This window comes from Excalfactoria chinensis, chromosome Z, assembly GCF_039878825.1.
Source record: "Excalfactoria chinensis isolate bCotChi1 chromosome Z, bCotChi1.hap2, whole genome shotgun sequence".
Classification (NCBI taxonomy): Eukaryota; Metazoa; Chordata; class Aves; order Galliformes; family Phasianidae; genus Excalfactoria; species Excalfactoria chinensis.
The window spans coordinates 36,002,634-36,026,660 of record NC_092857.1 but is presented as its reverse complement, the minus strand read 5'-3'; the positions used below and the strand labels follow the sequence as shown (position 1 = coordinate 36,026,660).

The 24,027-nt window shown below is 38.0% G+C and overlaps 1 protein-coding gene across 1 annotated transcript; it reads right to left on the bottom strand.

Moving 5' to 3' along the window:
* Positions 1-650: 650 nt before the first annotated feature.
* LOC140264546 (DNA topoisomerase 2-beta-like) lies at positions 651-23,079 on the bottom strand. The gene is given in 21 exon segments (XM_072360400.1): positions 651-812; positions 1,008-1,105; positions 1,583-1,699; positions 4,910-5,020; positions 5,516-5,660; positions 6,211-6,408; positions 7,332-7,415; positions 7,576-7,731; positions 8,377-8,468; positions 8,603-8,798; positions 9,880-10,080; positions 10,545-10,679; positions 12,244-12,475; positions 13,043-13,191; positions 13,985-14,106; positions 15,297-15,411; positions 15,507-15,599; positions 19,051-19,267; positions 21,925-22,115; positions 22,566-22,776; positions 23,042-23,079. Coding segments are annotated over 20 exon segments (2,910 nt in total). The 5' UTR covers positions 22,662-22,776; positions 23,042-23,079.
* Between the last annotated feature and the right edge of the window lie 948 nt (positions 23,080-24,027).

Below are 24,027 nucleotides of genomic sequence, written 5' to 3'. Positions count from 1 at the left end.
TTGGTCTTGTTAAATCACCATGAAGCAGAGTGAAAACTGTGGTAGAATGGTGAACAGATTTAAAGTGTCAGTTTCTTAGGTTTCATTTAAAGCACTAGTGGATTTTTTTATTTTTTATTTTTTGATATATTCTAGCAAGTCTGTGATGTATTTTCACTGGCTCTGTTTGTACATTGAGATTGTTTAACAATGCTTTCTACGTTCATATACTGTTTACCTTTTTCCATGGAGTCTCCTGGCAAAGAATAAAATATATTTATTTTAAAAAAGCACCCGTGTGGCAGTCGGTCCCTCCGCCCCAACATTACACACACACAAGATGGAGAGTTTTCCATTTTTTAATGTTTAAACTTTATTTCAAAAAGCAGGTTTGCTGTTTGCAACCATGACAATTAAAATGTGCTTTAGCACCGCTGTCTAGAACATCTCTACAAGCCAGTCCGACAAATACATGACATTTCAATGAGTAAAAAAGAACACAAAACTGTTGGTGTAAGAACAGAATGTTAAAATGCCCACACACAAGAATAAAACCCATCAATTACATTTATCACATAAGATAAGTCAAATGTCCAAAAGTTTGCGACAGAAGGGACCAAAAGGACAACACAAGATAGTCGCTGGAAAACAGTTGTGTGCTCTTTGGGCACTTAATTAAACATACCAAAATCATCATCTTCATCGGACTCTGCAAAATACTTCACTTCTTTGCTAGCTCAACCTGTCCGGGGCTTCGGGGCAGTTTCGGAGGCAAAGCCTGACTGGAAGATTTCCACATCAGAATCCTGGTCGAAAGCGGCCTTCTTGGGTTTCTTTGGAAAACAAAAGACAAATCCTTTGTGAAGCTCTGTGCGTTTTGCATCGTGACATTCAGTCCTGAAGCAACTCTTCTCTAACAGCTCTAACATAATCACAGCTACACCCCGGTTACTACATCAGCACCCCGCCATGAGAACATGCATCTTTTACTGAAGTGAAAAGTGGAAAGGACCACTGAGAGGACTGACCTTGCACGGTGTTGATTCAGGTGCCTTCTTCCCAGGGTTGTAATCACCTTCATTTTCTGAGCCAGATGCTTTCCTTTTCTTTGCTTCTCTCCCTTTTCCTAGGGGAGAGAACATAATTTCAATAAAACATCAGAGTTCAGCACGCTGGAAAAAACAGCAGTAATATTGTTACATCTTATCACGTCTGTGTGTAAAGTTGAAATTCAGTTTACAGCTCAAGCTTCTTCTCAATAGGCAGAAAATACAACGTAACAGTTGATTTTCTCAGTTTTATCTCTCTCTTTCATACTTCTTCTGGAGTTACCATTCTCTCATGGGGTTTGGAGTCATTAAATTCCTAACAGCGAAGGTCACTTAAGAAGTTCACAGCACTGATTGCCAAGAAACACCAGTGAACACTTTCTGTCATAGAACAAGCTCAGGGCTGAGTAATCTGCCGATGATTCGTTTACTAATAAATCAGTGTGGTTCTTTTAGAGACTATCTCTGCTTCCCTTGAAATATAACCTTGAACCTGTGTTACAGAGAGCACAGACATCGTGTGATGCTAATCGACACCACACCTCAATTACTACCTTTGGGTGCCGCAGTCTTCTTTGGAATGCCAAATTCCAAATCCGAGTCAGAATTTACAGTTTCCATCTTCATGGCCTTGGGAGCCCTTTTAGGTTTAGGTGGTGCATCTACTTTTGCTGTTAGAAGTCAGAGATACCAAATGTGTTACATTCACATATTGCTTAGAAATATCAAATTTTAATAAATTACAGAATAAATGGCAGATGTTAAAATGAGATGAGCCTCCTACACTTGAGGAAAACATACTTCAACTTTTATGTTAGAACTGTGAGAAATAAACAGGAATCCTCACTGAATTTCTATTACTGCTACACAAACTGTCTTGCCATCTTTATAATACAGTTTTTGTATTGCTCCGAAAGCAATGCCTCCTATTCATTCTCATGGAAATTACAATGAATACAAAGAGCTCAATAACACCATTCAATAGTGTTTTCATTATCTATGCCTTTTCATCGTCGATGAACAAGAGCTGTGCTGGTAAAAATATGCCCCAGCAGAGGTGACCTACTGTCACTGTCAGCACTGATGAAACGAACCCCTCACTGCCTCACTGTGCTCACTGTTTGTTGTCCATAAACACTCAGCAAGTGTTGATTCATGTCAGTGGGTGCAATTTTTCCACATAGAAGAATTCGTTTCCACCCCTTTGCTTCACCTGCACTTCCACATCAGACACCGTTTTGTCAGACTGCCCCTTTGCTGCCATCTGTTACATTGCAATGAAATGGAATGGAATACTGCTGGGAAGGTTCAACCTCGGCTGCCACACCACCACCATCCACCTCTGATATCGCGGGCCAACGTAATAAAACAGGAGGCATTGGTCTCGGAGCAGCCCTCATACATTCACACCACGGAGAAGTAATGCACTCCACATGTTGGAAGACAATCCAGCCTTTAACAAAACCCTCTGCTTTGCTACTGACCTCTGTGTAATCTGTCAGCCCTGAATACCTTAAAGATAAGGAGCATGTAAAAAGCTCCACATAGCAGGAATGTGAACACTGGTGAGTACTCAAGCTTTCATCTGTGATACTGCTAAGGGAATGTCTTCAGACAGATGAGTGTCTCCAGAATCTTTTTGGCAGCGTTGCCTTTAACTGCTCCCTGCTGGAGAATCAGTGTACTGCTTTGTGTGATGGATGATACCTACTAAGTAGTCCAAGTATCATGGCCTGCTAATATTAAAAATAAAGCTTTCTTTGGCATCAAGGAGAGGCTCCGGCAGCCTTTTAGATAGATCTTGAGAGTGAAGATCTGATACTTAGGTCGGAACTTGGGAACCATATTTGAAAACAACAAATAGGTCTCTATAGATATCGTAATTAGAAGACAAAAGAACTATATTAGCATAAAGCAAGTCAGAGTCAGTTGATGCCAGAGATCAGAAAATTTCATATCAAATTGATCAAGGTCTGAGAAGAAATTTAACTCTTAACTATTCCTTTATTGTCCCTGGACTGAGAAAGGAATGTGGCCATACAGGTAACAAGACAGAACAAGCAGTCCTTCCGTATCAGCTTCCTGTCCTCCAAAATTCAAACTCTGAAGTCACAAAAAACCCCACATACGACTGTTTGTAGTAATTGCTTCAGCTACACAATAGACATTCCCCTGTGAGGCACTCACCAGAGGGTGAGTGGATGGAACATTGCATGAACACAGAACTAAGGACATGACTAAAAGAATACCAGCTGAGTAATAACTGAGCTATTAAGTTAGCACTACACTGTCAAAGAAATGGTGATCATGTACAGTTTGGGCAAAGGAGAGATGAAGAAAACTGGTTGAATGCTGTGAATTTTCATGAACCAAAAAGGAAACTGTGTCTCTAAGACTACCATGGAGACAAAAGTAAACTCTTCTTCCTTGAATGAGAGCCTGTTTATACCTATTTTGTAAGGGTAAAGGTTTATCAGCACTCAGAAACATCACAGCTGCGTTTTGAAGTGTCAAAGTTATGTTAATGACAACTAATTGCATCCACACCTTCAAAAAAGGGGAAAGGAGAGAGAGGTTGAATGCTAAGTTGCATCCATACTACTATATACACAGTTCTTTCTTGTATTTAAAACAGATGTTTATCATAAGAGACTTAAAATAATAATAAAAATAATCTTCATTCGTTGTATTATAAAACCTTACTGTTGATGATTAAAAAATATTTGAAGTTTTTGGAAATCAATCAGACATTCAATTAGAGTAGCACGATGTCAATGAGACAGAGATTAGAAATGTAGAAGCAAAGAGGGAAGGGTGGATGGATGCTGCAGATACCTGGCACCTAACTCATAAAACAAGATAACTTTTTCCTCATTTTTCATAAGATAAATTAATTAGAGTAACTGGCTGCTTTCTTGCAGATTTCCTGGAGGTATGTTTTTGTGATGTTAACGTACTAAGTTCAGCTGTAAGTTGGTCAAAGAAGGCCACCATATTACAGCAAAAAAAAAAAAAAAGCTTTTGGAGGAGAGAATATTAAGAAGCAAGAAAAAACAAAGTCATCTGAATGAAATAAGAGAAGCAAGGCAAAGATTTGAAGTCTGTTAACTGCTAAGAACTCTATTTTTCAACCTAGGTAGAAAAAACATTATTTGCAGCATTAACTATGGCAAGCATTTGGTATAATCCTTAAAATGTACTCAGAAAGAGGCTCCAAGCTCTTCTGTAGAAGTAGACAGATAACAGTGACTATGCCTATATTCTCCAAGGTACACCTTATTCCTACAATAGCCATGCACGACTAATGAAACCAATACAACCAATGAACACGCTCTTGGAACTGTCCTGAATTCCACAGTTTAAGAACATGCAAGTTGTCTCTTCTAAAAGCCTCACTAACAAATGAAGAAACTTCTACCTCTGAAGTGTGAAGATAACTTTCCATTCCGTGTATCAAAAAACCCAGTTAAGTACAACTATGCCAAGTACATGGTTTGCTTGGGACTTAATGTACTTCTTGGGGATTCCTCCTTTGCACAGTTGTTTTTACTTCTAACGTTAGTAAGTTAGATGCATTATAGAAGACTATCTTCAACCACAAGGACATCATGTCTCTTTAATTCCCTGAGGGTTAAACCCTTCCATTGTTTTAACTAAAAGGCGGAGCTCCATACATAGTAAGTATTGACATTATGGTAGAAAGAAAGAAATTAATATCATTAAGAAGCTGGAAGAAATTCACACCCTCTCCTGCAGTGCCACTGAATTTGAAATAAATGAATGCTCTTCCCACTTTTAAGATGATGATGGTGAAGAGATGATGCAAAGATGGAAGAGAAGAACTTGAAAAAACTTGATTTACATTGTAATCCTACACTTACCTTTTTTAGCAGCTACTGTTTTACTTAGAATTTTCTCTGGTTGTTTTGAGGCGAAAGGTGATGAGAAAACAGGAGTAGAATCCTCCTCATCACTGTCCAATTTTGTTGTATCTATAACCACAGAGTAAGTTCAGAATAAGATTTGTTCACTGCATATTTTAAATCAACCTGATCGGTTACAGTCAAGATCAATCTCACAGATACACCTTTCTGATACTACAGCTAGGCTATGTGTGTACCATGTGCCTACAATACAAGCCATGTTCCTCTAAGGATCAGAACCTCTTATTTCTTTTCCCCTGCATAAATCTCAATATCATTACTCTTAAGACTACTGCATTAAGTTTCTATTTATGACATAAAACCCCGTACGTATTCTGTAAAGACTGCTAATGTTTAACTTGAGCATTGAATACCTCTGCTTTTAATTTCCATGTATGCTGAAAGTAATACAGAAGTGTTTTGAAGTATTTCTACACAGCTCTTTAAGGAAGAAAATCAGATGAAATTCTTATTGTGGTATATTTCCCTTCTCATAATGTGTTAAAAATACAATTAATGCAAAATTAGTACTCATTCCATGATGACTGCGTAAGGATATCTCACCAGGCTCCTCCTTCTCTCTCTTCACTTTAACGATTTTATCTGCTGGGGCTGCTGTATTCACCGAGTCATCCCCACCACCCGCAGCTTGCGCACCACCAAATTCTTCATCAACTTCCATTTTTATTGCTACAGAATCAGCATCACCCTAAAAATATTAACAAGTTGGTCAAAATAAAATTATACCTTTATATTTCAACAATAAATATGATAAATAAATAACAACCGGTGGCGCACGCTGTTAGAACCGCCGCTTGCAACACTGCAGGCCCGGGTTCGAATCCCCCCTGTGGCGCAAGTGGTAGAACTGCCGCTCTGCTACACTAGAGGGCTCGAATCCCAGGAGTTGGACTCGATCTCTAAGGTCCCTTCCAACTCGCACGATACTGTGATACTGTGATAAACTGCAATACAATTTTTAGCAGAGAATAAATTAAAGTAGACTATTATATTGCCAATTTTAATAGTATTGGAAGGGAAAAAAAAAGCAACAAAAACACTCCAGCAATAAGTAGTCATAATAGGCTTTCAAATATAAAATAAGTCCAGCATTAATTTCTTTACACATTAAGTTAGAAAAACATCATACATACATACAGTACTAATGGGGTGTAGTGGGATCTAGCCTTTGGATTTGCATTATCAGCACAGAAAAATATAGCAGTTATAGAATGTAACTGTAGCAACAGTTAGTTTACCTTTTCCCTTTTCAGCAATTTCCTACTGGCATCAGCTTTCATGGCAGATGTAATCTGTGGAACTATACTTGTACCAAATGGTGATGGCATGGTCTCTTCCAACTGAAGCTTCTTGATCTTGGGTTTACCAACTTCACCTTTTATTGGCTTGCCAATCATGCCAGCCAGAATGTCATCTCTTTCCTGTGCTTCTACTTTCTAACAAAAAACCAGGAGCGAGAGGGAAACGTTCATTTTCAGTAAAGGCAAAACATGGTGCTTTTTCAGTCTTTTTTAACATGGAGTAGAAGACTGCCCTTAATTGTCAGCTGAATTATAGCGCACATTTTACTAATGGAAAATCAATCACTTAATCTTGGTAAATTCTTCCCTACTTCATGTGGTTAAAAACTACGCTTTTTTTCAAGCCCAAACAAATGAAAACTTTTGGACACTCTGAAATATCTTTCTTTCATCAACTTTCTCTTCCTCACGTGTATCTCCAGGTACTGATATAACTTTTCAGTCCGTTGGTGTTTAAAGCAAGCAGTGAGCTTTTAGATTAAGTTTTATAAGGCACATTTTCCAGTCCTTTCCAGTTTTTTATTACAGAAGTTGAGGTTTCAGCACAGAATACTTCCAATTGCATCTGCACCATGAACGTGCAGAGAAATAAACATCTTATTTGGATTATCCTGTGTTACTTCAAAAGATTACATCAGCCATTTTCAGGAAACACTGAAGGCTGAGGCTCAGCAATCATCAATACGCCTTTACCTTTTTGCCAGAGATACTAATGAGGCAAGGTAAAAGCCTTTTGTCTAGCACTTCTGCTCTACATGCTTTGTTCCCAAATTTGTGGCTTTACATTTGATAATGTTTCCTCACTTAGAATTGCTAGTTACTACTCCCAGTTTTTTTGACATTTGAAAACAAATTTGTTCCTGGTAGTTTTTCTTTCACAGACTTGGGAAAAGCACTGTACTGTACAAATACAAGAAAGAATCCCTGAGAACAAAACAGATTTCCCACTTGCCCCTATATTTGGAGAGCAATCTGCTTTTTGTTTTGTTTTGGTTTTTGTTTTGTTTTGTTTTTGCTTATTTTTAATATATATTTTTAGAAAGATTTGTAAAACATACTTCAAGCTCTTCAACAAAAGCTGCTAAGTCTTCTTTCCAGAGATCTGAAGCAGATTTCCTTTTAAGGTCATTTAGTTCTCTCTCCTAAAATGTGAAAGTAGCATATAAAATATAAGTTTTTACGTTATGAGTTGGCTGAATCATAAGTTACAAGTAACTTAGTAAATACTATCTGAACATTCACAATTGGGCACATCCGTAATTATTAAATCATTTCAAAAGAAGCCTCTCACAGTGTACCAACCTTTGAATCTCTGTGCTTAATGAGCTCTTCCGCTTTCTCTTTTGTGAGAGACCACAGAGACATGTTTAAGATATAGTTAAAATCAGGGCCAGAAGTCGATCCAGAAGCAGAGGAAGCATCATCATTTGGGTTCTGTGGGTCCTCCTCTTCTGCTGCCTAAAGTGAAATATTCAGAATTAGACAGATGAATAATCTTAGCTGTGTAAATGAACAGCAGCAATTCCCCAAAATACCCTGATGGATTACTAAGGTGTTTCCTCGTGCATTCAGTAACAAGGAATTTTTTCTTGTCTTTTCCAAATAGCCATGTTCCTGTCATTTCTTATGGCTGGACTGTTTAGTCATTGATGTCAGAATACAAAGCTGAACCTAACATTAGCAATACGCACCGTATCCCACTGGCTACAGAAACTTGTATTTTCCTAGCCATCTCACACAGGATGAAGATCTTTGCTCTCTGGACATGCATGTACGTCTGTTTCTTTAGAAACGAGTACAGTTTTGTATAGCAGTATACAAAGTGCTATAAAAACACTGAATGTATGAACTTCTCATTCTCAACCTTTATATCATCTAGTTGTCTTCTTAGAATTATCTATGTGGAATACCACCATTATGCAGCAATATTTGTATGTAAATTCATATTTGTAAGAATGAAATCCAATAAAAAGTAGTAATGATTAATCTTGTTAAAGTGTTGTGTCATAAATTAATCAGACTACTACAAAACCAAACATCTTGATAAATGAATATCATTTATAACAACAGCATCAAATGTATCCAGAGATTTCTGATCCTCACCTTTTCCTGTGCTTCTTTCCAAGCTTTAACTGGATCGGATTCATAGCCCCTCTGAACCAACATTTGAATCAAGTCTCTTTTTGATCTATTCTCTACAATACAAACAAAAAACCAAAGTCAGTAATCGGTGTTGCGAAATTCAATGTCTTACATACAAATACATTTTACGACATTTAAATCACTTCCAGATTTCTCCCCCGTTCTATTTTAGAGAGTGTTAACTCACCTATGGCAATTTTCCCTTGTATCTTCTCCAGAATGAAGCGAGCTTGGTTGTTTAGCTTTGTAGATTCAGCACCCAGCATTCCCACAAGCCATTCCTTACGTAAACTATAATAATATAATCGCAAATCAAAGAACTCCTTCAGAATGTCTTGCACAGTTTCATACTTCTTTAAACATCCCATATGATCAAAGAGCACCTACAAAATAGATAACATATGGCTTGAAAGAGATTTCATAACTCAAGATTTTTAATCTTCGTGTATGAGTTTATTTCTATTGCTCTCACATGCACACTATATGAAGAATAGCATTTTGAAGACTGAGAGCTCAAACCTTCCTCTGGGACTATGTAGCACATAGCTAGATAGATTATATTTTTAGTCACAAGTCAACTTAACATAAGATTTATGATTATATCTTCAAGCAAGAAAGCCCTGGAGAGGACACCAAAATTCAGATGAAACTACAATTCTATCTAAATTCACAACAATAATAATAATAATAATCGTATAACAGTTGAAGAGTATTTTTTATAATCTCTAACCTCCAGTGTGAAAACTGCCACTTTAAACATCTCAGAAATCCTTCAAGTACAAAGGAATAAATCATTTTTACTTCACAGGCAAAATCAATTCTGCCTGACTTCTGACACCTCCAGTTCAGACATTTATAGGTGGACTAGTCACCCTGGGCACCCCTTTCTAGTCAGCTGAAAGAAATAAATCCCTCTCTAGGGGAATTCATCTGTCTAAAGTATCTGTTTGGTAGGTGGATGCATAATGGACTCACACAGGCATCTAACTTTTTAACATGTTCACACCAGGACAGATTGATTCCTACACAAATACAAGCCTTACAGAGAGATTCTAGCAGTAGTCCCTACACTTACTCGAACCTGTGCAAAGTACAGTCACCTTGATCTGGTGCATTTGCTTTTCAAAAATAATCTACACAATAGATTGAGCAAGGCCATTTTCAACACACACATGTGTGTATTTTTGCTTTGTGATAATGTTTGAAAGTAGTACCTGCCATAAAAAGACTAAAATTCTAGACAATTCCAGTGAACTTTCAAACTTCAAGTAGCCCAACATGGTCAAAAAAGCAAGACTTGCATTATCTCCAAGACAACTGAATTCAAACAGTTCACAATTACTTTTTGTCAGCAGCAAATATGAAGAAGAGACTTGTTCATTTATGCCAAAATCACTACAAAAACATTCAAGTTTACAACAAGCAACTGTAAATATTCTGATAGCCAAACAGAAAAAAAGTTACCATAGAATTACAAGTAAGACTTGTTTGAAGCTTAAAGACTTTGTGCAATCCAGCAGCTTCTGCCTGCGCAAGTTTTTCTTCTGTCATCTTCACAACAAATTTCACAGTCGTATCAGTGTGGTATTCCTTGTAGTCACAAATTAATGCTGGAGTTTTCTCAGTTCCATTCAACATGGGTTCCAGAACCTGTTCTTTGTACACCTATTAAGAAAAAGATAGCAAAAAACCAGAAACACTTATTTCAACTTCTTTAGATTCCTCATTCTTTAAACCAAGCTCGCAACCAAGTTAAGATTTCAACTTGTGTACCACAACTGAAGCCAGTGATAATTTACAAAACCAATATAACCTGCTGGGATTAGAACAAACATAAGAGCCATTCTACAAGGTCAAGAAAGTCTACTTAAAAATAAATAAATAAATAAAAAGATGGGGGGGAAGGGAAGGGAATTATGTATTAACTCAGCAGAAGAAGCAGTTATTCTTTGTAGTATGGACAGTAGATGAGATGGTACAAGTAGAACCCTCTTTTACAAAGGCAAAGAAAAGAATGAAACCATGTTTTTTTCCAAGTGCATAAAATGATCAGAAGTGGACTAAAATGTTCTCCTGCGTGTAGGATAAAGCTGTTTAATTTAGAGCTTTTTTTCTTTACTGTAACTTACCTGGGTCCATGTTCTTACAGGTAGCTCTGTAATTTCTACAGTGTTTCTGTCCACCACAAATATTTCACCACTGACCACATACTGGTTTTGACCAAGTTCTTGAATGGTTCCTCTGAAGTTTTTGTAGTCTGGAAGCTGAAATTGCAATAAAAATCAGTGGGATACTAAGAATCTTTGTAATAAGATACGGAAGATATTTCTTTTTCCCCATGCACCATACAGCTATCACTTTATACTGTGCTAATCCATCAACCAGCCCCTCATGCTGGTAATAATCTTACGTCATGGTTTTATCATTACCAAAAAAAGCCAAAAAGATACACATGTGCAAGTGACAGAAGCAATTACCTTATTACCTAAAGAGTAGGTACATAATTAAGATGTAGCTGAATCCAGAAAGGTGGTATTTGTCTTTCTTTGGTTTGTTGGTTGTGAGATTCTTTCTGTTTGTTTTGAATTTTTTTTTATTTAAGTGGCATTTTTTATTTTTTTTTTAATTTGGATTTCCTTTTGTATGGTTTTTTTTCTTTTTCCCAGAAAACAGCAAACACAGCTAACACCGGACAGAAAGTGCATAAATACCCCAGTCTCACTCTAAGTTTACATCGGCACTAAAAGAAATGGAGAAGCTGGGCTACCTTCCCTAGTCATTTACTTTTTCTATTCATGTGCTGTTTGGCAAAGATAGTGGAACCCATTCAGTTTAAACATCAACTAATGTGGTGACAGACTTTTAATTACTGTTATTATTTATTTTAACTGAATTGATTCCCTTACCCAGTTTACCATGCAGCCACAAACACATACCAGAATACAGAAAGGAGACTAAAAGAGGCAGTTCTGCCACCATCTATCACAGTGAGGCTTCAATTGACTTTGAGACTACACAGAAGGCCTAAGAGTCCTAAGGGAAGGGCAATGGATTGCATTAATTAAAAAAATTCTAATTATTGTTCCCAAGTATTTGAAAAAGAAAATTCACTGAGTCATGAAAACTGATATTGCACTCTCAGAGGCAGTGAAATGTGATCTAAGTAGAGATGTTTCTGCCCCTAGGACTTAGACAACACAAAGTAGCAATACCCACTTATCAATTAGTTGTAAAGGTTAAATAGATTACGTTAGCTGTTGATTTCAAAGGTTCTGGGTTCACACGAGTATTCTTACTGTGCAAAGTGTTTTTGAAATATACACCACTTCCAAGAACTTCTTGTAAAATTTTAAATAAAGAAGCAGAAGCTACGTACAGTTCAGCAGCTGCTGACTTTCTTGAACAGTGACAATACCTTCTCCTATGCTTACAGGTGTGTTGAAGATTTGGATAAGATGGTGGAAATTTTATATTTGGCTGAAAATAAATACTTGCACCTCGTATAAGAAATAGCAGCACAACTTTCTACTCTACTCCCATGCAAAATGACTATCTTTAGGACTTGAAACTTTGAAGTCTTACTGTCAACAGAGAACAGAAAGTCCTCTGAAATAACTGGAAATCCACAAATTGCACTGTTTCTTTTCTTCAAGATGAACTTCTCCACATCACTTTCCAACAGTCAAGTAAGGCAAAATTACCAGACAATTCAACCAATTCAACTACTTCAATGATCAAGCATTCATGGAGGTATATGACTACATTTCCTAAGCACAAAATTAGATTTGATTACCAAATGGATAAAATGCTAGTGTATATTATTTTTACCATGGGATGGGGATCTAAGCCATCCAGCATTCGTCTGACGTTGTTTACAATCTCTCTGGTATCATAGTTTGGAAGTTTGCAAGCCCATCCAGTACCGATTCCTTCAGCTCCGTTTACTAAAACCATAGGAATGATGGGAATATACCATTTAGGCTCTACACGTTGGTTGCCATCATAAAGGAATTTCAGCAAGTTGTCATCCACTGATGGAAAAAGAAGCCGGGCTAAAGGGCTTTAAAAAAGAAAGAAAAGAAAAATCTGTTTAACTGGAGTCCCACTAGTTTCATGTATAAGTGCTTTAACCCTCAGAGTGTCCAAATATGACCTATTTTTTTCATGTCTTCTATTCTTTGCCATTCTGAAGCTGAAATTACAATGTAATTTCACACCTCCTGAGAAAACAAAGTTCTTCCCAATGGAATGGCATACTAATAACAGATGATGTCTGCTTCCTTCCCAATTATACATGTACATAGTACACTAACAAATGATCACACAGCACACAGACCTAAGTCTACAGCATTTTCACTCTTCATCTTTATAATTCAAAGTTTAATTCCTTGAAAGCTACATTTTCTACAGCAGTTCTGTGCGTAGAAAATCTCTGCAGAAAACTCGAGATGAAAAACCACACTTACAAACATAAGGCAAAATTTGAGCACTAACAGCTATCAAAATAGACTAATCTCCTATTCCTTTCACATAAAAAAATAAAAATAAAAAAATAAAATACTGTTGTGAAAGGACTACTTCAGGAATAAAGCTTCTCAAAAGCTTAAACCGTTGACAATATGTTTACCTTAGCATAGTGAAAATATAGCAAGGGCTGGCAACATCCTTTCCACCATGAAGCCTGGTACCAAAGTGACCAATAGGTTGTAGAAGATTAACATTGTTACTTCCAACAAAGTTCTGAGCCAAGTTGACAATAGTCATCATTAATGCTTGCTGCAAGAAAATACATGTTCACAGAACTAAACATTAGAAGTACACTCTTTCCTAATCAGTCAATAATGCAGATTTTCAATGCCCAGGAATTCTGTGACTGGCCTGACCTCAATTTCAAAGAAGTCAGCTTGAGGAAGAAATATAGCCTCTTACTAGAGCTACTGGCAAAGCATAATGCTCCCTCTTCCATAGCCACATTGCATCCCTGAATTAAATGTCCTTGTACTCAATGCTTAGAAAAACCCAAAGTTTTCTCGATTTTTTTAAAGCACTTTTCTGGAGTGATTAAAGGGGCAAAAAATGATTGCACCTGCTTTCTCTTGCACAAACTACGTCTCACTGCATTCAAAGGCAAAGATGAAAGGATGGAAAGAGAATGAATATGGCAACTCATGTTGATATTCCAGATAAGCACAAATAAACAAGAGAAAGAAATAACCGTTGTTTCAATCTTGTGTCAGGTTTTGGAGAACACTGTACTCTATTTTTTGTTCAACACCAAAAATTTCCATTGCACATAGTTACTACGATGGAGAATCTGGAAGAAGTTTACTACGTAATTATTTACTTACCATTTCTCCATAATCCATAAACTACGTGGTAATACCACCTTGCATAAGGACTTGGAAGGAATGGAAATACATTTTCTTTTTAAAGTATTTACTGCTCGGCTCAAACTCTTTAAAATTAAATCTGTAATTACTACTTTGAGTCAAAAGATTCAGAATTTTAATACAGTAAACATTGTACACAGGCTACAAATTCTCACAGCTTTTCTACTCTTCGTACTCACCTCCCCATGGTGATAAGCTGACATTTCAGCAACAGAACCAGCCAGCTCAGCAACCTTTACTTCACGTTTATCATTTCTCTTAAAGCAAGTGAACAAAACTTTGCGCTGCTCTGGTTTTAAACCTAGTAAGAAGAAGATGCCATTTTCAACACATAAAAAAGCATTGGTTTCCAAGAAAAAAAAAAACAAAAAAAAAAAACCAACTTGATTTTGCTTTATTCTCATCTCTAAACTCTGGAAAGAAGCTTAAACTTTAGAGGAAAATTGTAATTTGAACAAAATAAATTCTTTTCAATTATTGTAAAATAATAGAAATAATAATAGAAATGATTATTATAACAGAAAGTCACCCAAAGAGTGGAAACTTCACCCTTTAAGCCAGTAGCACTCAACACTATTCTAAGAAGTAGAACTTCATTCTAAATGTACCTCTGCAAGTTAATAGTTGCTTCTTTCCAGTAGAGCAAGCAAAATCTTTTTCCTAAGAATCAACACAAATCCAGCAGTGACAACTGTAATTGTAGCTTACACTTATTGTAAAGCACTCTGAAAGTTAACTATTTCTGTTAAAATAAAAATACATGCTATTTCTATCCCTTCTAGATCTTGTACAGTTTTAAGAAACCATTCTCTTTGATCTTATCTTTATCATTTAGGTACACTTGATGGACCTGTACACTTGAAGGACACTATCTTTGTGGAAGGAACCATATAATTTTTCTGCATACCATCTGTAACTGATAACCAAAACATGCTTATTCATCTATTCATTGTTTCAACTCACATACACTACTAAAATGCATTAAAATACGCATTACTAACCTAGGTAAGAGCAAAAGTTCAAAAAAAAAGACTGTGCAGTAAGAGCTGCTTCTTTTCATACGCCATTGCAAAGGAAGAATTAGTAAATCTGATTTAGAGAACCATAGGATGACCACATGAAGGATCAGTAAGCACTAAAAGAGTGTTTGTGCTACACGATGGGAGAATACATTTCATCCTTTCATTTTTATCTAAATTCAGATGACAACTTGAATTGTAATTATTAAGCACTTCAAAGACTTGCTTTTTCTGACTGCTTAAGTAGAAGCAAAGTACTTGTAATGTCCAGGGTTAAGCTTAAAGGCTACAAAGTATCAGTTTAAACTTCTTCACAGAAGAACTGTCATAATTCCTCAGCATATAAATGACAACAAAAATACAGAAGTCTTCTAAACTCTGTCTAAATAGATTGGCTTTCCAACCAAATCACAAGTTTAAAAAAACAATAAAAGAGAATATTCCAACAAATCATAATAAACTGTCAGCTTACCATCAACAAGGGAGGGAATAGATCCTTCGTTGTCTGAATCTGAGAAAAGGATCGACTCCTCGTTAATGAAGTCATCGTAGGTCAAATGTGTTGTCGCTGGACCATATAAAAATGGCTGAAAAAAACCCACATACATTATTCACTCAATACAAACACCTTGTTACATTTAAATCTCATCCACAAGATTTGTTACTATTGTTTAGGACTCACTTCAGGAAGGCCATGTAGCCAACCCTGTCGACTGTCCTCCATGAAGTCTGTTAACCCTTCTTTTCGATCATCAATCTTCTTCTTACTGAACGCCTGAAAAAATTTCAGTTTCATAATATTGTAAGTGTAGATATGTTTGTATAAACATATAAACAGATATGTTTGTATAAACACCCAGAAACCAGAGCACAGAAAGTTCTGCTCGAATGTGCACAAGAACTTCTTTACAGGGAGGGTGACGGAGCACTGGACCAGGCTGCCCAGGGGGTTGTGGAGTCTGGAGATACTCAAGACCCGCCTGGACACCTACCTGTGCGACCTGGTGTAGGAAACTATCTGATCAAGTATTCAGTATTTAAATAGATAAACCATGTGATTAATGCTTACATTTATGCAGCAGTACTTGCTTGTGACCTATTGGACACTCCCGCAGAAGGTTTTTCTAACTCACACTGACAGCTTAACAAAATTGATGATTTATAAAGACTAAATGAGAATTTAGGCTAGCTGACAGTCTTTACGAATACAAGGCATCACTTTAAAACAACAGCTTATCACTATAAAATGACACAAAAATGTTCCGAAAGACTGATCTGTTACAGAAGTAGAGTTCCCATCCAGTGAGTTTCTTCTCCAAAAAAAAGAAGAATGCATAAAGACTGAATATGCAGTTCAAGTAAAATTTTAACTACTTTGGGAAAATTCTGTGAGTTACTGAAGTACTACGTTTTTTATGATGGAGTAAAAGACAGAGATACCATCATTTCAAGCACTCTCCTGCATAAGAGAAAGGGATAAAGTAATATCACCCTGTTCAGCTTCAGCTTGGCTGCCTCTGTGAGCAAAGCTCAACAGTTTGACAAGTCAGAATGTTAACAGTTTTTGGCTCAAAGCTTGCTCAGTGGCAGCCATCTGAGCCATCTACCCGCTCAGCAAGCTTTTGGAGTTAATGGTTAATTACCATGAGCGCAGTGGTAAGAGGATGGATGTGCTGTTCCTCCTGACGAGCAAGATGCGAGTACGAGCAAGATGCGAGTACCTCAACTGCTACTGTCACTGCGACCAACAGAACACGAGGCCCCTGCTAACTAGGGAGTGCCCCAACAAACAGGTGTTGCCCCGGTAACGGAAAGGATGCAGTAGAGAGGATAAAATCCCAAGGAAGAGCAGGTACCCCTCTACCCAACTGCATATCAAATGAGATACCACTGACCAACTTGCTGCCTCCCTGCAGACCAACAAGACGCCGCTGGATCCCTGATGGGGACTATCCTTGCTCTATAAATCATTTGCTAGAATTTTTCTCTTTTCTCGCCAACTTTCAATAATAAATCAATAATAAATAAAATCAATTGTAATAAATCAATTGGAAAACACTGGCTTTGTTTGCTGTCTTCATCTTTTTCTGGGTATATATATGTGTGTATTGAACCATCTCTTCCAATAATTGGAGTGAGACACAGACCTCTGAAGGCTTCAGCTTAAGCTGTTGTACAAACATGGCTAAAATCCTACAGTTTTCTTCTGGATCCTTTCCATGTGTCTATATAATTCCTAGACCAATTGAGTGACAAATGACCAGAAGCATTACTAGGAAAATAAGTCCTTATGAGCACGGAAGAATTTAGAATGTGAAATAATATTTTTCTTGTCATGAGATCTGGTAGGACCTACAATCTTAAACCCCATTATACTTGAAGTTGAGCTTAGGGCTTGGATTATAGCTTGCAGCAGCAAAAATATGGATGGGAATACAAATGAAGCTTCTGTTAACAGCATTAGGAGTAGTCAGCAGTTCTTCCCCGAGTAATAGATGACTAATTTCATACAGAATTGACAGGATATCATTTTAGACAATAAGTATCAGTCTTAACGGGTTATTTGGCCTCAGACATAATTTAAACTAATACCATTCTGTACATAAATAGGACAACTTTATACAGCCCTGGCATATCATGTGCAGTTATACCTAGCCTCTGAAGATCAGACTGAAGACAAGCTGAAGAATGTAAAAAGTAGAAGAGAGAGCAGAAGACTAGATCCTCTATAATGGTATGTAAGCACTTGGAAATTGTACTGATGAAAAATGAAAGCAAGTAATAAAAACAAAGGTACTACAAAGAATTCTTAGTAGGAACAGAATCTGCCTCTAGGGCTAAGACTGGCATCAAAAGTGACTCCAGTCTTCACAACTTTAATTGCAACCAAATCCTGCTATGTTTCCTCGAAATATCCATTGAATGATAATTCTGGTGTATGTGAAAGTCCATTTGCAGAACTCAGATTCTTAATCAGGTTTTCCAGAGTCTCTTAAGGAACAGGGTTAAGGGAAGTCCTAGAGAGAGTTCAGTGGAGGGCCACAAAGATGACTAAGGGGCTGAGGCATCTCCTGTATGAGGAAATGATGAAAGATCTGGGACTGTTCAGACTGTAGAAGACTGAGAGGGGATCTTAGCAATGCTTGTTAATATCTAAAGGAAAGCTGCAAAGTAGATGTGGCCAGCCTCTTTTCAGTGATGCCCAGCAAGTGGGTAATGGACACAAACTGGAAAACAGAAAGTTGTGTACAACATGAGGAAAATATATATATATATTTAACTTTGAGAGCATCAGAGCCCTGGAATAGGCTGACCACAGAGGTTGTGAGGTCACTTTCTCGAAAGACACCCAAAACCCACCTGAGTGCAATTCACTGTAGGGAATCTGCTTTAGCACAGGGTTAAGACTAGCTAATATTCAGAGGTCCCTTCCAACCCCTACATTTCTGTGATTCCATAGCAGACATGCAAACATACAGATTCCTTCCTATCTAGATGAACACACTTTTCTGAGATAGATAACTACATATATGAATTATATTTCAGTGCATCATGGACAGAAGTAAATTGACAGGTACAAATAACATTTGATACATCAGGTTTTTTCCTTCAACAAAGCAGGCACCTACTGTTTTCTCACGTTTTCTGCTAGTAAAAACATACTCTTTTATTGGATCCATAACATGTTGTTAAATGTTTCTATATGACTTTCATTACATACATATATATATATATCATTTCTGAATACAAGTATTTTCCCAATTTTCATTCCCTTTCTTACACCTTTCTCTTTTTAATAGCATCTAAAACTAAAACAGAAAATACGTGAAAGATGAAAACAGTTTCATTACAGACACTCCTGTCATTTGTCTTTCCTCAAGTTCTGTGAAACACAACTTCCTGGTGTACTGACTGAGTCTGTCGTGTCTATAGCATCTGAAAACAACTACCTAAAAGATTTCAGATTCAAATGTGCCAGACACATATGTGAATAAACACATGTCACACTGATAAATCTTCAAAGAATAAATCGTCATCTGATCATATTTACTCAGAAACAAAAATCAGGTCCCCTAAGCAGCTGTGAGACATCATTTGTTTGAGCTCTATTGCCTTTCTCAGAGCAGGGAATGAACGTTAAATATTCTATTACAACTGCCCAAGATAGAACATGTAACTTGGAATCACATTTTCGAAGGCAAAGTAGCTATTCTTAGTATACTTACAAAGGCTGACACTTGACGAGCAGACTCAGTTTGTTGCACCTCCAAGTCATCCGCTTCAGATTTCTTATCCTCATTATTTTCTGGTATTTGTAATTCTTTCCTTCTAACACCTCTTCCCAAGTTGGGCTTGTACTTCTGGAATCCGCCCCTCACTAACTGGACAGGTTGAAGAGGTCTTTGTTTACTTTCACCTCGAGCTGGGATTTTTCTATCAGTGCTAAGACAACCAGAACAAACAAACAATATCCAATTCAATACAAAAGCACGTCATCAAAAAGCACAGGTTCACTTTTATAAAACACAGCTTGCTTTTTGAAAGACATTACACAAATGCAAAGTTCTGCTGCGTGTTAAATTACACACACAAATCTTCTTTTTCTTCAGCAAATGTGTATAGGCATTCATCTACTAACTACTTCCACAACAGAAATAATTCTTAATGACTCCTAAATGCTCACAAATAACAAGATGGCAAAGTGATCCTGCAATAGAAGGCGTCTTCTTACCAATGTAGCATGGGTAAAAGCCAGGAGCCAGCAGCCACTGTGGAGTATGGGTGACAATTAGAGACCAAACCAAGCAAGAAAACTACGTAGTTGGTGTTTCCTACTGGGTGGAGGGCGTTGATGTAGAGTTCTTCCAATCCCCAATATTGCCAGGTGATTTTAACCACCCTAACATCTACTGGAAAAGTGTCAAAGCAAGCTGCAAGCAGTCAAGGAGACTCTTGCAGTATACTGAGGATAACTTCTTAGTTCATGTGGTAGGAAAGTCCAAACAGAGAAAATGCAGTGATTAAGTGCTGGTGGAATTCATGATTTTAGCTGAGCAGTACAGTAAGGACCCTACATTTTAAGGAAGTGAAATTCTTAATTGTTAATGGGATTCTCCTGCAAACAGCTGTCATAGATAAAGAAGCAGAAGAGAGCCAGCAGATATTTAGAGACATCTTTCTTGGAGCACAAGAGCTCTTGATTCCCATGTTCAAGACAGTGGGCACAGAAGGCAGGAGAAGAGCATGGCTGAGCCAGGACCTCCCAGTCCAACTGAAATGTAAGGGGGAATGCACAGCCAGTGGAAGTAGAGACACACACCCTGGGGATACTTGGATACCAACAGAAGCATAGGAATGGGATCAGGAAAGTTAAGCTGATGCAGGCAAGGGATTCTAATGGGTACATGAAGAACATGTGTAAGAAACTGCATCCCCTCTGATGAATGAGACAAGGATATCTGCAAACAGACAACATGGAAAATGCCGAGGTACAACTTTATCTTAGTTTTCAACAATTGCTCCTCCCATACTGTTTGTAACAGTTCATTTCCCTCCTCCACCCCCTTCCCCACTTATCATGCAAGTCAGGATGCTAGAGGACAGCATTAAGAGCTCCCCCTAGCCAACCTAAGAACCCCCACTTACAAGACACCACCCCACCTCAGTCCCCACCCTGCAATGAACACATCAGGTCATATAACCTTTGCTACCCAAATTTGCTCCCCCCACCCCCTGCAGAGCACTGATCAGCCTGAGGCTAGTGCACTGTTTGCTTAGAATACATATGATTATAGATATATGTGCAAAATCTTGTTCAGAATACATTTAATAAATTGTTTTGGTGCACCTAATCGGTGTCAGGGAAGTATGCTATAGTCACTACCTTTCCATTGGGCAAAATAAATCAAGGAACACAGTGTGGGGAGGGATCCCCCACAACACTCTTGCTTCTAAATTGGAGAGATACGGATGTAATGAGCAGATTACTAGATGGATTTGGAAGTGGCTGAATAGATGTATCTAAAGAATTGCAGTTAGCAGCTCAATGTCCAAATGGAAAGCAGTAGCAAACAGCATCTCTCAGGAGTCCATACTGAGAAAGCTTCATTAATGAGACAGTGGTGTTGCGTGTATCCTCCGCAAGTCTATGGATGATATCAAACTGAGTGGTGAAGTTGAAACAAGAGAAGGAAGGGATGCCATTCAGACAACCCACAAGAAGTCAGCCCATGTGCATCTCGTGAAGCTCAACAAAGTGCAGCACGGCATCCTGCATAAAGGTTGGGGTAATGCCCAACACCTGTAAAGACTGGGAGGGTGACCTGAATGAGAGCAGCACAGTGGATAAGGGCTTAAGAGATGAAAAGCTGGATACGAGCTGGCAACATGCACTTGCAGCCCAGAGGCAGTCATATTCTGGTCTGCATCCAAAAGAAGCCAACAGGGTGGGGAAGGTGTTTCTCCCCACCTACTCAGCTTTCAGGAGAGCCCATGGAGAGTACTGCATCCAGCTGTGGGGTCCTCAGCACAAGAAATATGTAGATCTATTACTGAAAGTGCAGAGAAGTACCACAAGAATGATCAGAGCCACAAAAGTCTCCCCTGTGCAGAAAGACAGAGAACTGAGTACCTTCGGCCTGCAAAAGAGAAGGCTGGGGGGGAAACCTCATTGAGTCATTTCAATATTTAAAGTGGGCATATAATAAGCACAGAGATAGACTTCACAGGAACCTGGAAGAGCGGTGGTTGCCCAGAGCTATGGGTGCCCCATACCTAGAGGCAGGTGTTCAAGGCTAGTTTGGTTAGCAGATCTGAACATCCTGATCTAGTGGGAGGTACAGCAGGACAGCTGAAGTGAGATAGTCTTTAAGATCCCTTACAGCACAAACTGTTCTCTCAATCTAAAGTAAACATTCATTCATGTGATGCTTAGCATAGCAGTAACTAGGGCTTTCATACAACTAGCGTTAAATCTACAAGTAGTAGCATTCAGAATTTTTATTAGACATTCTTAGTCAATTAGAAATCCATCAGCAGAACAGTTTCCTCTTAAAATGCCTTCCTTGTTAGTCGAGGTATAAGTGCAGCTAGACCCTTACCCAGCATTAGTACGTGAGGTCTCATTCAGGTTATCTACAGGTAGACAGGCCTCCATGTTGCCACACTCTGATCCAGAAAGTGTGTCTGGGGACTTAAAACTTGAGCTTTCAGAAACATCCTGTGGGCCAACTGACTCTGCCTTTCCTAAGGATTCCAATGATTGCAGGACTTCACCGTTTTTTTCTGCTTTCTGAAAAATAGGAAAAACAAATATGAGCAAAAGCAAGTCATGGTACTAAACCCAAAAAGGAGATAGCTTTATGTCCACAAAGCTCAGTACTAATCGCTCCTCAGAGCACTTCCTGTCCAAAAAGACCATCTCCTTTTAGTTGCTCCCTAATCATTTCACAGGCTTCCCAAGAAAAATTCGTATGTCTTTCTTTAACTAAACACCTTGAAATGTAGGTTTCAGTAGATGTTTTCAGTACTTTTATTTCTTCACCGTCATTTCATGAAGTTCACCTCAGGTCAGAAACAACTGGAAGTACAAGAGTTCCCACACAGAAAATCACAGCTTTTGAAAAAATATATGGTTTCTAAAAAGATTAATCTATCTTTTCTTTACATCATCAAGTGTTTCTATCAGTTTCACAAACTCAGAAGCTGGAATCCAACTGACAAAAAAAAGAAAAAGCCTTACATCTGCATCTGGAGGGACGCAAGACTCATGACTACTCTGCATCAAACTTTCCTTCTTGTTGGCATCCTCCTGCGATACACCTTCATTTATATCCATCTCTTCCTTCCTACTTGTTGTTCTGAAATTTGGCTTTGGTCTATGGAATCGACTCCTCAGTAACCGAACTGATGAAGTAACAGTTTTGTCTTCTTGGATCTCAGGACCAGACTCCCTAAAAAAACAAACAGGCAGTTGATGGCATGGGACAAGACGAATCCTTCCAATCACATTTCACATGCTTGTATTTAATTTTCAGCAGTAGCTAGAACGAGAGCAAAGTAAGGGACGCCATGAAAAAGATCAACTAAGATCACATCAAACATCAAGAACCTGTACCTTCAAGACAGGTCAGCAAATGTAAGAAAAATTCAGATTAACTGGAAGGAATAAGACACACAAATACTATGCTTACAGATTAAGTGGTAAATCTTTCTTACCACTGCCCAGCAAAAATACATCTATGCAGCTGCTTGAGAAGCTTACATCTTTGTGGCAGGAATCATTGCTTTCATTCACATGGTGTAACACATATCCTCCTGCTTGTCCTCTTCAGGATCTTTTTCATGTCTGTGGTCTTTTCTCCATGCAGCAGTTCTTTCTAGGTTTGGTTTGGGTTTCTGCACTCGGCCTCTTTTGAAAGGTGCTGGTTTCAGCACACTCTCTTTGCTGCCTTCTTGTGAACCAGCCATGTCATTAGACCTGGAAAAATACAGAATACATCTTGTGTACTTATGGATCTTACATTGGAAGGCTCCTAAGGCAAATACGTTTTCCTTTTTAAGCACTAAATCACATACATTTCCATAAAGCAGAGCTATGCACTGCTAAGTCCATGGAGACAGTAGAAGTGCTTGAGAAGTAAAAATGTATGCTTGCACCGTTCTTTTCTTTCCCCACTGGAAATGGGATACTACGCTACAGATCTTTTCCTGACTCACAAAGGCACTTCTCAAATTCGTAGCTGCTCTAGAGGCAGAACAACCTAATTTAACAAAGGCTATGAAAGGTATCAGAAACTTTATAAGAATATAACAATAACTTAATAATCTTACTGGCGTACAAATACAAGATGTATCTACAACTACCACCTTCTTCTGTGCCTTTACACCGAGAGCCACATTATACAGCAAGGAAGATAATAACAGAACTAAATGCTGAAGTGTTTTTATGTCTGATCAAACCTTGTATAGTCATCCTTCGCCTTCTTTAAAAGGACTAAGTAAAAAGACAAGGTGTTGTTGTTATTAACTCTCCTGTAAAGGACATTTCTCCTGTCACACCACATCTGCCATTTCTCCACTGAATAGAAATACAGGAAACACTCATTAATTAAAATATACATTAAACCACCCACACTGGAATGTGTTTTTTTTTCTCCTCACACTCAAATGCTCAACTGCGCTTTAAGAACAAACACTTATTC